Here is a 16,221-nt window from a genome sequence, read left to right on the forward strand (position 1 = left end):
GACCCCAGGATGGGTAGCTGCTGCTTTTGGCAGTAACTAATGGATCCTGATAAAATCCATAAATAGAAACACACACACACACACACACACTTTAATTCACATATGCATTGGATTGGATCAGTAATTATAAGAAACCCAGGCAACCCCCTCCCACATAGGATGGTTCATTCCACCTCAGTCATTAATCACCTGACCGGGTATTGGGTTTCTCCATTCAGAGGGATATGGGGGGTGTCCACACATGAATGTGTGTTGGGTCAGTTTTTTCTCATAGAGCCCTATTCAACAAGGCTCATTAGGTGTTGACTGTAGCCAGTAGTCATTCTGCTTTGTCTGTTATCTGAGACTTATAACCCGCTAGCTAACACCCACACCCACACGCCCACCAACTCACACACCCACACACACACCCACCAACCCACCCACACAAACACACACTCACAGAGACTTATGGCCTGCTAGCTATCATACACCTTATTTTGTTGTTTTCATACACAGGTTCACCTTGACACAGGGAGGTGTGTGACTGTTATTCTGTATCACACTGCCCTTTGTGTGTGTGTGAGTGTGTGTGTGTGTGTGTGTGCGTGGTAGAAGGACAGTGCTTGTGTCTCTTTCTCGCCCTCCATCATTCCTTTCTCTGGCTGAAAGCAATCTCCCAGGTTGTGCTGGTAAATCAAGATGGGGGAGGATGGGGGAGGACGGAGTGTGAGGAAGTGGAGGTGTGTCACCAGGCTGGTCCAGGCCTGGACGGAGGAAATCACCCTTGCCTTTTTCACACAGACACACTGGATATCAGGCCTAGTGTGAGCGCACATGCGTACGTGTGTTGTGTTGCCCTCTGACGCCCGAAGCAAACAATCCCCTGGAAGACCAATCCGTCAGAAGACCTCTGTAAAGGACCGAGGGCTTTCTGTGCGACCACAAAGACAAGGCTGCTTGTTGATTAGTCCTTTTACACGGTAAAACACACACTGCAAAGTCACGGTCGCAGACGCGCGTGGCTAGCCGGGATATCGGGGGGTTACAGGTCCTGTAAGACGACGTTAAATCAACCGGGCGAAGCACCATCTATGACAGGGGCAAATATCCCCGGTGGAAAGTAAGCACATTTTCTGCCTCCATGCACAAAAACTGAAATCATTACCGGTCAACACAGAAAACGGAAGGAAGAGAGAGGGGATGGAAGGAAAGGGAGAGGGAGGGAGGGAGGGAGGGAGGGAGAGGAGGCTCATTCATGATTGTCATGAAGACCAGGACTAGACAGGAACAGTGAAAAGGGAACTTTAGAGGGGAAAAAAGAGAGAAAACGGAGGTGAGGTAAAAGGGATGATAGAGAGGTGAGGTAAAGGGGATGACAGAGAGGTGAGGTAAAGGGGATGATAGAGAGGTGAGGTAAAGGGGATGATAGAGAGGTGAGGTAAAAAGGGATTATAGAGAGGTGAGGTAAAGGGATGATAGAGAGGTGAGGTAAAGAGGATGATAGAGAGGTGAGGTAAAAGAACATCTGCAGTAGAGGTCTTTTACTCACAGTTGTCACAACACACACATCAGACACACATATACAGTATATCAATGCGCGCGCACACACACACACACACACACACACACACACACACCCTTCTGTCATTAGATACACCTCTCCTTCCAATCTCTCTCCCTCTCCAAAGTTTCCCTCTCTCCATTCTCTCGGTCTCCACAAGGTGTCTGGAGTGTTACAGTCCAGAAGGAGACTGGTCTGGACTGGTCTCATCAGAGACATCCCATAGCCAACCCTGTGTGGTATTCTCCAGTTGGTACGTACGTGTTTGGAGTCTGAGGATTATTTAGGGGCCCACTAATGCCTTGCGGCAGTGAGTTGCAGGGGAAGTACAACCTTATTGGGGAATCAAGTTTCACCTTCTTTCGGACCTTCATGAGTTTCGTGTCCTGTCGACATTTTCTCTTCGACTCTTGGATCATTCACATCATTGATGTTCAGGCTGAGGTGTGCGTAATTATTTGCTGTCTCTTGGGCAGTGTTAATCAAACCTCTCCTGTGACCTCCCCAGACATTTAATACTTTGTTTTACCCTGGCACCCCTGATTTAAGGACTCAAAGGTTTTGATGATTAGTTGACTAATTGAATCTGCTGTTCCAGGTCATGAAAAATCTGAAAAATCTGAAACGCCTCCGGAGGCCAGAGGACAAGTTTGGGAATCCCAACGCTGGGGGAATAGTGTCTGGGTAGAATGTGTTGTTGTGTTCCTGGCATCTGGAGCACAACATTATTTTTGGAAAATTCATTATCTTTGTGTCAGATTCCACGTCAGGGCCCAAGTCAGACAGAAGTTGTTTCTGACACAAATGTGGGTGTTGTTGTAGGTCCTCCCTGGTTGGGGAGCGAAGCACCAATATACATTTGAATATTTTCCCCTTGACACGAATTTAGCTTAATTTCCACGGCGGACTCGAATGCCAAGTTGAGTCAGAGGCTGTTCTTAAATGAACAAAGCGCGAGAAGCAGTACCGTGTACTGGTCCCTGCTGGTTTTGGGTTGCTTGTCAATTAGAGTTCAGGGTTTACATGTTCTGTCGTATTGTCTTTTGTGGATTAACGTGATCAGCCCTCGGTTCTAGATATCGAAGATGCCAGAAATTTATCTGACGAGGATATGTAGCTGTTCCTTTTTTTCTTAGTGTATTTTTGTAGTGCTTTAGTGTTTAGTCTCTTTTCCCGGCGTATTTCAGAAGTACTTCCTCGTTTCGCTTTTTTCCATGTATTCCTTTAGTGTTTTTTGGGTGTTTTTTTCTTTGTGCATTTATGTTGTGGTTTTTGCAATGATTTCCCATAGTAAAGGAGTCTATTTTGGTTTCTTTGGATAGGTTTCTTTCTTAGTTTTCCACATTCCATATCAAATAATTTTTCAGTGCGGTTACTTAGGTCATTTCTTTCTGATTTCTACCGCTGAGGTTCGACTTCTCGCCATGAAACAAAATGTATCCAGTAAGATATCCAGCAATGACTGGACTGGTTTTTGGCCAATCGCTCTTCCCTTGCATCTAGCACAGAGTTCGCCGGGTCGTGATGCCTCTCCCTTTCTCAGTCTCCCTTGGTTTACCTGGGTGCTGGAGTCAACGGGTCTGGAGATGGGTGACCTGTGCAGAACCTGATAGCGGCGCAGTCACCCATCCAGCTGTCCACCCGGCCAGCGCCAAGAACAGTGATGCACGGCCCAGACAACACAGAGAACAGGGGAGAAAGGGAGAGAGAGAGATAGAGAGATAGAGAGAGATAGAGAGAGATAGAGACGGATCGTGACGAGGAACAAACAACCCAGCGGTGAGTCTGTGTTTGCTTGCTGAGAGACGTCAGACTCTTTGAAACGGTGTCTATCGTCAATGTCTTTTTGCAGTCACAGAGCTTTGACTTCAACCGTCAGCCTGTGGGGGAAAGTGCAATCCATCTTTTCCTCCTTTTCACTTGCGTAGAAATACGAATGAAGAGAACAGGCCTGAAACCTTTAACCTGGCCAGTTCAGTCTATGCAGGCCACGTCTATGGTTACTCCCATGGGCTGTCCCATGTGAAGGTTTGTGCTCTCTGACAAACACTGTGACACAAAGAATTATGGGTACTAGGAAGCAGATACATATGTTGTTCTTGTCTAACTGTGATTAATGTCCAACATGTTTTTCATGGCCCGTTCTGTAGGGTAGTGAATTTTCTGCCTTTTGTTTTTGTGACTTTTTGTCCGAGAACAAATCTGAATGATTACCAAAGAACTGTGTGCATAGTATTACACATTATTACATAGTATTACATTTTCTGTAAAAAAAAGGGAAAAAAGTATACGTTACTCATCATTATGAGCTTTATTATGAGCTTCGTTATGAAACAAAGTCAGAGATCTCTGTGATCTGATTGGCTGAAATGGGCTTCCAAGCCTTTGTACATGTCCTGTTATCCTCACTGTCTGAGTATGTGACGCAAAAGTATCAAAATGCCGGCACTATTTCTTGTATCAGTGTAAAGAACAATTGTGTGTGTCCACAGTTATGGAAAGGGTGGGAGAAAAACAACAGCTAAATCAAGCCCCAGTGGGTTTGGTTAAAGGTAACCACCACACTGCGCCTGCAGGAAGGAGAGAGGGAGTGAAGAAAGAATGGGGGGAAAAAAAAGAGAGAGAGGGACGGAGCTCTGCGCAACCATCAATCATTTTCTCTGGGTTCAAGTTTATTTGGCTTCATTTTTCCCAGAAAGTCTACAAAGACGGAGAGATACTGGGGGCCCGGGGGGGAGGAGGAGAATAAAGAAAAGGAAGACAGAGTAGGAGAGAGGGAGGTGGAGTGCAGAGAGAAAAGAAAATAAAACAGTGAAAACATTGAAAGCTAGAGATATACTGCCAGGAGACTCTGAAATCTGGCGCTGGACTTTTGTCCGCTACGCACTGCAGTCCGACACTCATTCCACTGCAGGTAAAGAAAGAAGCAGCAAGACATATACCTGACCGAGAGAGACGTACGGAGAGAGATACTCAGAGAGAGAGAGATGTAGGGAGAGAGATACTCAGAGAGAGAGAGAGATGTAGGGAGAGAGATACTCAGAGAGAGAGAGAGATACTCAGAGAGAGAGAGAGATGTAGGGAGAGAGATACTCAGAGAGAGAGAGAGATGTAGGGAGAGAGATACTCAGAGAGAGAGAGAGATGTAGGGAGAGAGATACTCAGAGAGAGAGAGAGAGACGTAGGGAGAGAGATACTCAGAGAGAGAGAGAGAGACGTAGGGAGAGAGATACTCAGAGAGAGAGAGAGAGACGTAGGGAGAGAGATACTCAGAGAGAGAGAGAGAGACGTAGGGAGAGAGATACTCAGAGAGAGAGAGAGATGTAGGGAGAGAGATACTCAGAGAGAGAGATGTAGGGAGAGAGATACTCAGAGAGAGAGAGAGATGTAGGGAGAGAGATACTCAGAGAGAGAGAGAGATGTAGGGAGAGAGATACTCAGAGAGAGAGAGATGTAGGGAGAGAGATACTCAGAGAGAGAGAGATGTAGGGAGAGAGAAAGAGAGAGGCGAGAAGTATTCTTTGGGTGAAGGAGTGCCTGTGGGTTTCTCTCCGTCTCTCTGCTCTAATTAGAGACTACAGCCACTTGGAGTCTCCACCTCCTCTATCACTAATACCCCCTCCCTCCACGCTGGCCGTGTTTTACACACAGACACACACACACAGACACACACACACACAGACAGACCAGCCTGAACTTGTGTCCGACTGTCCCTGTGAATCCGATGTGGACAGTCACATGCACCTTCCCACGAGCGAGACAAGAAGTGCTAAACGCTACCCGTAGCAGCCCCCCCCTCCCCCGGTATGAGGTATACATGGCAGCTGGATTATGTTTCTTTAAGAGTGGATTAACCGTGTTCAAGACGTTCAAGGCAAATTGCTCAGAGCTGAAGAATCTCGCTACAAAAAAAGTCAAATTCTAACCCTAATCCTCAAAGCTCTTTAGCCCCTCGCTCTCGGTCTCCCTCCCTCCCAGTCTCTCCCTCCCTCGCTCCTCTCCTCTTCTTCGTCTCCTCTCAGCCCACACTGAGGCTGTCATCGAAACAAAGTGTTGCGGTGATAATTCAACAGACAGGCACCCTCAACACACACACACACACACACCTCCCTCTCCTGACCGTGTTGCTTTGTGATAAGAGGACGGTAGCGCTCTCCCTCCCTCCCTCTCCCTCCCTCCCTCCCTCCCTCCCTCCCTCCCTCTCTTCATCCACCTGTACATTCCCGCCAGCCATCCTGACAGCGCTGGAAAACCCATATCCCATAATATACTGCACACACAGTGGTGTAAAACACAGGTTTTACAATAAACCACACGACCACAGTGGAAGGGGTGATGGGAGGGGGGAGGGGCGTTGTTTCTAGCCAACGTACCTCAATGTACCTCAACGTACCTCAACGTACCTCGGCTGAAGGCTAGAGGTGGAGGACGTTTGATAAGTCAGCAGCGTGTGATAAGTGTTCGGGCGGGTCGCCGTGGATTTCACTTTACTGTCGCGGCTCCACGCACACGCTTACGGCGTTGTGGCGCTAACCACCCATCTAGGGACGAGGTCACGTACGACTGTGTCACACCTGGGCCAGGCTGAACCAGAACCGGGACATTGTTTTATAAAGAATTTGAGACTTTTTGAGCGTCTCTTTCATACAGAGATTCCTCATGATTACTACTGTTTATTGGCACAGAGAGATGCCTCATATTTACTATTAATTATTGATACAGAGAGATGCCTCATTATTACTACGGATTATTGATACATATAGATGCCTCATATTTACTATTAATTATTGATACAGAGAGATGCCTCATTATTACTACAGATTATTGATACATATAGATGCCTCATTATTACTACTGATAATTGGCACAGAGAGATGCCTCATTATTACTAGTAATTATTGATACAGAGAGATGCCTCATTATTACTACGGATTATTGATACAGAGAGATGCCTCATTAAAACTACTGATTATTGGCACAGAGATGCCTCATTATTACTACGGATTATTGATACAGAGAGATGCTTCATTATTACCACTGATAATTGGCACAGTAAATGCCACATTATTACTACTGATAATTGGCACAGAGAGATGCCTCATTATTACTACTGATTATTGGTACAGAGAGATGCCTCATTATTACTACTGATAATTGGCAAAGAGAGATGCCTCATTATAACTACTGATTATTGATACAGAGATATGCCTCATTATAACTACTGATTATTGGTACAGAGAGATGCCTCATCATTTCTACTGATTATTGGTACAGAGAGATGCCTCATTATTACTACTAATTATTGGTTCAGAGAGATGCCTCATTATTACTACTGATTATTGGCACAGAGAGATGCCTCATTATTACTACTGATAATTGGCAAAGAGAGATGCCTCATTATAACTACTGATTATTGAAACAGAGATATGCCTCATTATAATTACTGATTATTTCTACTGATTATTGGAACAGAGAGATGCCTCATTATTACTACTGATTATTGGTACAGAGAGATGCCTCATTATTACTACTGATTATTGGTACAAAGATATGCCTCATTATTACTACTGATTATTGGTACAGAGAGATGCCTCATTATTACTACTGATTATTGGTACAGAGAAATGCCTCATTATTACTACTGATTATTGGTACAGAGATATGCCTCATTATTAAGGTTGATTATTGGTACAGAGATATGCCTCATTATTACTACTGATTATTGATGCAGAGAGATGCCTCATTATTACTACTGATTATTGATACAGAGAGATGCCTCATTATTACTACTGATTATTGATACAGAGATATGCCTCATTATTACTACTGATTATTGATACAGAGATATGCCTCATTATTACTACTGATTATTGATACAGAGAGATGCCTCATTATTACTACTGATTATTGATACAGAGAGATGCCTCATTATTACTACTGATTATTGATACAGAGATATGCCAGCAACGGGGTGTAGAAAATACACAAATATTTTGGATAGGAGTGAATCAGAGATCAATTTACTTAACCATGATTGTGTGTGTGTGTGTGAGAACAGATGGATAGAGAGGGGGCAATTTGAGGACAGCGGTGGGGTCACATCTGTGCCTTCCGACCAGGCAGTGTCCACACACACACACACACACACACACACACTCTCCCTCCTTCTCTACCACCTGCTCCTCTAGATGTGAAGCTGCCATTGATTCTGGCTGCGAGGCGCTGTGGGCCACGGTATCCATGGAAACCTGGAGACGGCAGGCTGAGACGGCCAAACTTTGAGCTGGCATGAAGTGTGAGTGGCAGTAGTGTGTGTGAGTGTGTGTGTGTTTGTGCGCATCTCAGGGGCTCAGTGTGTGTGTGTATATCCTGGCAGGTGCTGTCGAAGGCGACACCAGTCTATTTAGTATGCACGGATCTCACTGCCCCTCGTAGGGTGACCCCCCCTTCATTCACCTCTCCTCTCCTCTCTCCGTTTTGCCCAGACACAAAATAAGAATGACCCCCCCCCCCCCCCCACACACACACACACAGACACACACACTCGATCCCAAACATGATCCCCTAGCATGGCATCTTAAAGACAAGGAGGACGGAGCTCGCTGTTCACGCCAGTTAATCCCGGTATATTTAATCTACAACACTGCGTTCAACACTGCCTGTGTCTGCACACACAAGACGCCACCCAACATTATCATCTAACCCCGCCTCCCCACCACGCCATAACCGCAGCCTGTTTGGGCGCCCTGGCGGAGTATCGACCGATGCCGCAACACCCCCGGGGAGCATGGAATGGGAGGAGATGGTTGGTCCCGGCATGTTTTCCCTGGCACCGCCGGAGCAAACCAAACACATTTAACGGGGGGAGCAGAGGGCAGTCGTCTCCCCTTCCCAGTGCTTTGTGCTCACTGATGCAGGGGGATTGGTTGGTGTGTGTGTCTTGTATTGACGGGGTTTAGTGAAGTAGCGCTAACAGCTAATATTAAGCACATGGGAGCAGGGCTGGTTAAAGACATGGAGGGGAGAAGGAGCAGGGGGGAGGGGGGGGGTGAAATAGCAGAAACATGGGAGGAAAAGGAAGGGATGGAAAGAAAGAGAGGAAAATCAAGAGGAGAGGAAACAGAAGGACGAGAAGGAAGAACGTCAGATGAGGAGAGGGAAAGAGGACAGAGGAGAGGGAAGGAGGACAGAGGAGAGGGAAGGAGGACAGAGGAAAGGGAAGGAGGACAGAGGAAAGGGAAGGAGGACAGAGGAAAGGGAAAGGAGGACAGAGGAGAGGAAAGGAGAACAGAGGAGAGGAAAGGAGAGGAGATGAGAGGGAAGGAGGACAGGAGTAGGAAGGAGAAGAGACGAGAGGGAGGGAAGACAGGAGAGGGAAGGAGGGCCGAGGATAGGGAAGGAGGCGACAGCCACTGTTGGCAGGAAGAAGCAGTAACAAGGATCATAACGGAACACACCCCTCCTCTTCGCCCTCTCCTCCTCCTCCGTCCCTCCTCCTCCTCCCTCTCCTCAGAGGCTCTCAACAGGATCTGAGAGCAGCTCAGCTCAAGCCCTGACACGTGTGTAGAGAGAGAGGTAGAGAGACAGAGAGTAATATCCAGCTCCTGTGGATAAAGATAGTTGGGGGAGGGGAGAGAAACCCTGTGATTCTCTCTGCCTCTCCCTCGCTCTTTTTCTTGTCCTCTACCTAGTGAAGAAGGCGCGTGTGAGGTTTTGTGTGTCTGTGTGTGTGTGTGTGTTTCTGTCTGTGTGTTAACTATTGGTGGGGAGGGGTTTGAGAAATGGAGAGACTGATAGTTGATATAGCGCGAGTGTTGGGGGGGGGGAGGTGCGCTCTATCGTGGGGGGTGGGGAGAACTGTCGTGACTCACTGGGCTTTAGGCTGTGGGAGTACCACAGCCTGCAGTTATCATATGGGGTTCACACACACACACACACACACACACACAAGCATCTAACCCACTTACAATGTGTCAAACGACACAAGACACACACACACACACACACACACACAAAGCCAGGACTGATTACAGGATGACACCGGCCCTCCCCATACATCTCCACACCTGTCCGTCTCATTTCCACCAATCGTCATTCCCCATCACAGCCCCAAGAGCCCGCCCACATACATTTGGCTTGCTCACCCCCGAAACAAGCGAGCAACCCAGAGAAAACGTGCGTGAGCGACCACGCGAAACCCCATCTCACCCCCCCCCCCCCACCTCCTAGCCACCTCCGCAAGCGACAGGCTGCCAAGCCAGCCACCACCGCCGCTACGGCGACGGTAACCGTGCCGACGACGGAGCATAAATTAGCGTCATGGCGATATGCAAAGCGAGGGAGCCGGCGACAATTAGAGCCTGACTAACAAGCTTCTGAGGAGCCGGGATGAAGGCTCTCTAAGCAGCTGCTAACTGGATTAACCTACACTCACCATGAACTCGCACGTACGTACACACACGCGCGCACACACACACACACACACACACTAGTACGTACGTACATACGTACACACGAACGCACTCAATGTACACACAGCCGTCGTGCCCAGGGAGAGAGGGTCTTGCCCAGCAACCTGATAACAACAAACACACAGCCGTCTACTCCAGGCTATTAGACTGTGTGGGGGAAATATTTCCTCCCCTGCAACAAACACACACACACACACACGCCGTCACACAAAACACACACACGTATGCCACATGTAACAAACAAAAGCCATCCCACGCAACACCACGCGCACACCCCGTCACTAACAGAGTACACACACACACCTTTACACACAATGCACGCACACACACACACACACACACACGCACAAACAGACAGATAAACACACAACACAGCTTTACCCAGCGGGCCATGGGGAGGAGACAAACACTGCTGACATCCACCCATCTTTGAGAGATATATACACACAAACATGCACTAAATATTGACAGACAGTATGGGTATTTTAAGTAAAAACCTCATGCTACATTCTTTTATATAAACCTTATTGCATCCTATTTGAGATACACATATACACATATATATACACACACACATATATACACATATACCAAAATGAGTACACCCCTCACATTTTTGAAAATATTTGGTTATATCTTTTCACGTGATAACACTGAAGAAATGACACTTTGCTACAATGTAAAGTAGTGAGTGTACAGCTTGTATAACAGTGTACATTGGCTGTCCCCTCAAAATAACACAACACACAACCCTCAATGTCCAAACCGCTGGCAACAAAAGTGAGTACACCCCTAAGTGAAAATGTCCAAATTGGGCCAAAAGTGTCAATATTTTGTGTGGCCACCATTATTTTCCAGCACTGCCTTAACCCCCTTGGGCATGAAGTTCACCAGAACTTCACAGGTTGCCACTGGAGTCCTCTTCCACTCCTCCATGATGACATCACAGAGCTGGTGGATGTTAGAGACCTTGCGCTCCTCCACCTTTTGTTTGAGGATGCCCCACAGATGATCAATAGGGTTTAGATCTGGAGACATGCTTGGCCAGTCCATCACCTTCACCCTCAGCTTCTTTAGCAAGGCAGTGGTCATCTTGGAGGTGTGTTTGGGGTCGTTCTTATGTTGGAATACTGCCCTGCAGTCCAGTCTCTGAAAGGAGGGGATCATCCTCTGCTTCAGTATGTCACAGTAAATATTGGCAATGAACTGTAACCCTCAATGAACTGTAGCTCCCCAGTCAAAATAACTCAACACACAGCCAACACACAGCCATCAACAAAAGTGAGTACACCCCTAAGTGAAAATCTCCAAATTGGGCCCAATTAGCCATTTTCCCTCCTCGGTGTCATGTGACTCGTTAGTGTTACAAGGTCACAGGTGTGAATGGGGAGCAGGTGTGTTAAATTTGGTGTTATCGCTCTCACACTCCCTCATACTGGTCACTGGAAGTTCAACAAGGCTTCACCATTTGGTCGACCAAATAAGTTGAGTGCACATGCTCAGCGTCATATCCAGAGGTTGTCTTTGGGGAATAGACATATGAGTGCTGCCAGCATTGCTGCAGAGGTTGAAGGGGTGGGGGGGTCAGCCTGTCATTGGGGCTGCATGAGTGCTGTCGGCACTGGGGAGCTACAGTTCATTGAGGGAACCATGAATGCCAACATGTACTGTGACATACTGAAGCCAAGTACGATCCCCTCCCTTCGGAGACTGGACCGCAGAGCAGTATTCCAACATGAGAACGACCCCAAACACACCTCCAAGACGACCACTGCCTTGCTAAAAAAGCTGAGGGTATACCCCATACCTAAACCATTTGAGCATCTGTGGGGCATCCTCAAACAGAAGCTGGAGGAGCGCAAGGTCTCTAACATCCACCAGCTCCGTGATGTCGTCATGTAGGAGTGGAAGAGGACTCCAGTGCCATCCTGTGAAGCTCTGGTGAACTCCATGCCCAAGAGGGTTAAGGCAGTGCTGGAAAATAATGGTGGCCACACAAAATATTGACACTTTGGGCCCAATTTGGAAATTTTCACTTAGGGGTGTACTCACTTTTGTTGCCAGCGGTTTAGACATGAATGTCTGTGTGTTGTGTTATTTTGAGGGGACAGCAAATGTACACTGTTATACAAGCTGTACACTCACTACTTTACATTGTATCAAAGTGTCATTTCTTCAGTGTTGTCACATGAATATACAAATATTTTCAGAAATGTGAGGGGTGTACTCACTTTTGTGAGATACTGTGTTATACATACATATATACATATGCATACATACATACACACACTCACTATATATATATTTGCTGAAAGCCAGATTCAGTGTGCAAAATAATATCATATCAAAATAGAAATATTACCTCGCAATTGTACATTCTCGGGGCACTTAACGTTACAACACTGGAAATACAGGCGTTTAGTTCACCCTTTCACGTTTATTTACATTTTGCTTCAGCTAATGCAGTCTTCAGCCAAATCTTGCACATGCGCTGAGGAATGTTTATAAGCATGACAAACAAAAATTACAGAAACCTTTTGTATTTAACTTGGTTGTTATTTACATTACAAGAGAGAAATAAATGCTAGATGGACTTGAGGGCTTATTTACATTAAGTGAGAGAGAACAAAACGCTAGATAAATGTATTTTAGGTTGCATAATAATTTCCATAGCGTTTGAATTTACCCTGGAATATTTGAGACGTCGTACGGAAGTCTGTAGTCAGTCGTGGGAAAACCCAGCGATATGCATTCGCACTACGCAGAAACATGATACAGTTCCGACACAATTTACCTCACATTTGCTAACTTCCGAAGGCGCTCTATTGAAAATGGTGTGTACGCTGCCTCTGAAATGTTTTGCACGCTACCGCGGAAATGTTGTGTATGCTGCCTCGGAAATGTTGTGTATGCTGCCTCGGATATGTTGTGTATGCTGCCTCGGAAATGTTGTGTATGCTGCCTCGGAAATGTTGTGTATGCTGCCTCGGAAATGTTGTGCACGCTACCGCGGAAATGTTTTGCACGCTACCGCGGAAATGTTTTGCACGCTACCGCGGAAAGTGGCGCCTAGATCTATCATCTGGAAGTTACCACGACAATCTAGCCTAGCATCTTCTTCGAGTGTCGGATATCTTCAGTATATGATAAGTCTCAGATATCTTTAGTATAAACCTCATACTATCCTGTTTTAAAATATAATATGCTAAAATATAGATACTATGGATATATTTAGTGTAAACCTCATACTATCCTGTTTTTTATTCTAATATACTACCTTTCCAATTTTAAATTCTAATATGCTAAAATATTGATACTATGGATATCTTTACTTTATATAATAATATGCTCACAGAGAGACAGTATGGACATCTATCCTATTCTAATATATTTTAAAGGCCAAGTTTGGTCAAGATATGCAAATAAATAAATAGATAGGCTCTGCATTTCACCTTTGTGCTTTCCCTTCTATTTTTGCTTTCCAATTCCACTCCATCCCTAATAGTGTATGTTCCTCTGTGCCACTCGCTATTCCTCTACTTTCTTTCTCTCCTTCCTCTACCTTTTCTATCCCCGTCTCTTCAATCTTTCCTTTTCATTCTCAGACTTTTTTCTTTTTACATCTCTACATATCCTCTCTTTCTCCTATTCTCATGACTTCGCCAACGTAAATCATCCTCTCTTTCAGGTCTCCTTCCACCTCTCTCTCTCTCTCTCTCTCTCTCTCTCCCTCCCTCTCTTCCTCAAGGCGGCAGCCGCAAAGGCCCCATTTTAATAAATCTGCTGCTTTATTGGTGCTGAGTGCTGCTGGCTGAGTGGGAGAAGGGAGGGGGGTGACAGAAGGCATATCATGAACAAGAAAGAGAATAGAGAGAGCGGAAAGGGTGCGGACTGGGAGTCTGTCTGTTTAAAAGAGAAGACTGAGGGAGGAGGGCACACACACACCTCAATCTCTAATGACAGTAATTCAGTGGTCATGAGCAAATTAGTTTATTCCCTCCTCTTAAAGGGCCAGCGCTACTTTTAACTGCTTTTTCGCCTCTTGATAATACACAGGCTTCTACAGCACACCGCCCCACACACTCACGCACACACTTTAGCTACGAAAAAATGCAAAGACGTCCATTGAGCCAGTGTGCTTTTGCCCTGGGATTAGCTAGCGCTGTTAGCTCACCAACAGTGTCTTAAACACTAGCTGCTAACATCACGATGGCTCAACAGCTAGCTCGATAAGAGAGGTTGTTTTAGCGCCTTAACATTATCAAGCTGCGATAGACGGACTCCCTGTTGAGTCAATAAGAGCTGCCAGCCGTTACGCTTACCGCTAGGCTAGCAAAACAAATAGCCCGAGCTAGCCGCTGTGCTATTGACTGAGGCACTTCAATCCAAGCTATTAGTCAACTGTAACAGATGGATTTATGATGTCAGGGATCAACTGACAGGCTCTGAGAGGAGAATACTGCTGCTGGGGGTGTAAAGACATCAAGACCTTAGGACAGGCCATTTTCCTATTCCCAGTACTACTGTAGCTTGTTGCTGGGGCAACCGCCCGACCGTCGCCATTTTACCACCGCCACTGATACATCTTGTAGGCGTAAAGAAAATTGATATCACGACTGTACGATCAATCATAATGTCTCCAGGACCAACTGTCAGAAAGAAAGAGAGCAAGAGCACGAGAGAGAGAGAAAAAAAACGGAGTATAATTTCACCTTAGGGTCTGAAAAGGAAGAAAATCCAACACAGGCTTCCTGTCTTCATATCTATTCTACTAGGCACAGTTATCCATGATGGGGAGACCAGTATCCATTGAAATACCAGCTTTCTCCTCTCAAGGCCAAACAATGACAGCCGGAAAGCACTAAAGATAGCACCTCCAGTTTAGGCGTTGTGCTGGGAGTTCCGTTACACCAGTTTAGCACAGCACTGTCCAGTGAAATGCTTGTCTGAGTCAAATATTACTTTTATGCCTGAATCCACCCTTCAACATTGTTCAACACTGCAAGAACTACCGAGACTGAAGCCAACCCATCTCTGACATAAAACCCCAACCCGGAACCATATTGGCTCTTGCCTCCAGTTCACAAATTATATATTTTACACAATGCAACAGATCCAAAATGGTGTCCGTCCTACCTGTCCGTGAGGCTGCATGGCGCCGTAAGGCATGCTCTGGTTCAGCACCTTCTGCTTCATTAGCATCATCCTCTTCTGCTCTTCGCTGAGGTGGGCCGTCTGCCCCGGGATTGGTCCCTGGGTCTGGCCTGGCCCCGCCCCCTGCACCCCTCCACCCCCCTGCTGCATGTATGGCGGCATCATGGGGTTCTTGACCTGTGACCCCATGGGCGGTGTCATCCTCTGCCCCATGTGGTCGACGCCCATGGCGCTGAAGTGACTCAGTGGCTTGGTGTTGTTGTAGGACAACATGGCCGCCGTCTGCTGCTGTTTGGAGAGGGCGGCCATGTTGGTCGTCTGCTGCTGCTGGCTCATCATGCCCATGTGATTGTGGGGGTTCTGTGGGAGGTAGTTGTTCATGGCCCCTGCTTTGGAGCCATTGTTCGGGGTCATCCCGGCCCCTAGGGGGCCCTGTGGCCCGGGGTTGAACGCCTGTGGCGGGTACATCATAGGGCTGCTGGGTTTGTCCTGCTGGCTGAAGGGACCTGAGCCGTACGGGCTGGTGGGAGCCCCGGCGGGTGACCAGTTGGCTTGCTGCTGCTGTTGTTTCTGCTGCATTAGCTTAGCGCGCTGCTGGGCAGCCATCGCTTTCAATTGCTCGGCGGGCGACAGGTCAGAGGTCACCGGCCCGGGCCCTTGACCTCCAGGGGGGAGGCCGGGGCCGGTCGGACCTGATCCCGCCTGGCCCACCCCCTGGCCAGGGTTCATCATAAATCCGTTCCCAGGTCGCGGTCCGACCTGCGTCTGAGCCTGGGTCGGCGTCTGAGGTGATCGGGCGATGCAGTTGGGCAGAGGGGAGCCCGATGCCATGGCGACCTGAGGGGACTGCTGCAGAGGCTGCTGAGGCGGCGTTCCGTTGGCGGCGGTGGCAAACTGAGGGCCGGACGACGACGGCCGCACCTATGGAGAGACGGTGTCGTTTAGTAATCACACAATTACAGAAGACTTGCTCGGCTGACACTTCACATGACAGAGAAATGAGACAGCAGACAGCTCTCTAACCCAAAGTGTTTACACAACATGAAAACCCTA

General features: G+C 47.2%; 1 protein-coding gene across 1 annotated transcript in view; it reads right to left on the reverse strand.

The window, feature by feature from the left end:
- The window catches only part of maml3 (mastermind-like transcriptional coactivator 3), an 88,831-nt gene that overhangs the window by 26,283 nt on the left and 46,327 nt on the right, over positions 1 to 16,221 (reverse strand). The window contains exon 3 of the mRNA XM_010888168.5: positions 15,151 to 16,089. Coding sequence (XP_010886470.4) covers positions 15,151 to 16,089 — 939 coding nt within the window. The remainder of the gene's footprint in view (positions 1 to 15,150; positions 16,090 to 16,221) is intronic.

The sequence above is a fragment of the Esox lucius genome, chromosome 25 (genome assembly GCF_011004845.1).
Source record: "Esox lucius isolate fEsoLuc1 chromosome 25, fEsoLuc1.pri, whole genome shotgun sequence".
NCBI lineage: Eukaryota > Metazoa > Chordata > Actinopteri > Esociformes > Esocidae > Esox > Esox lucius.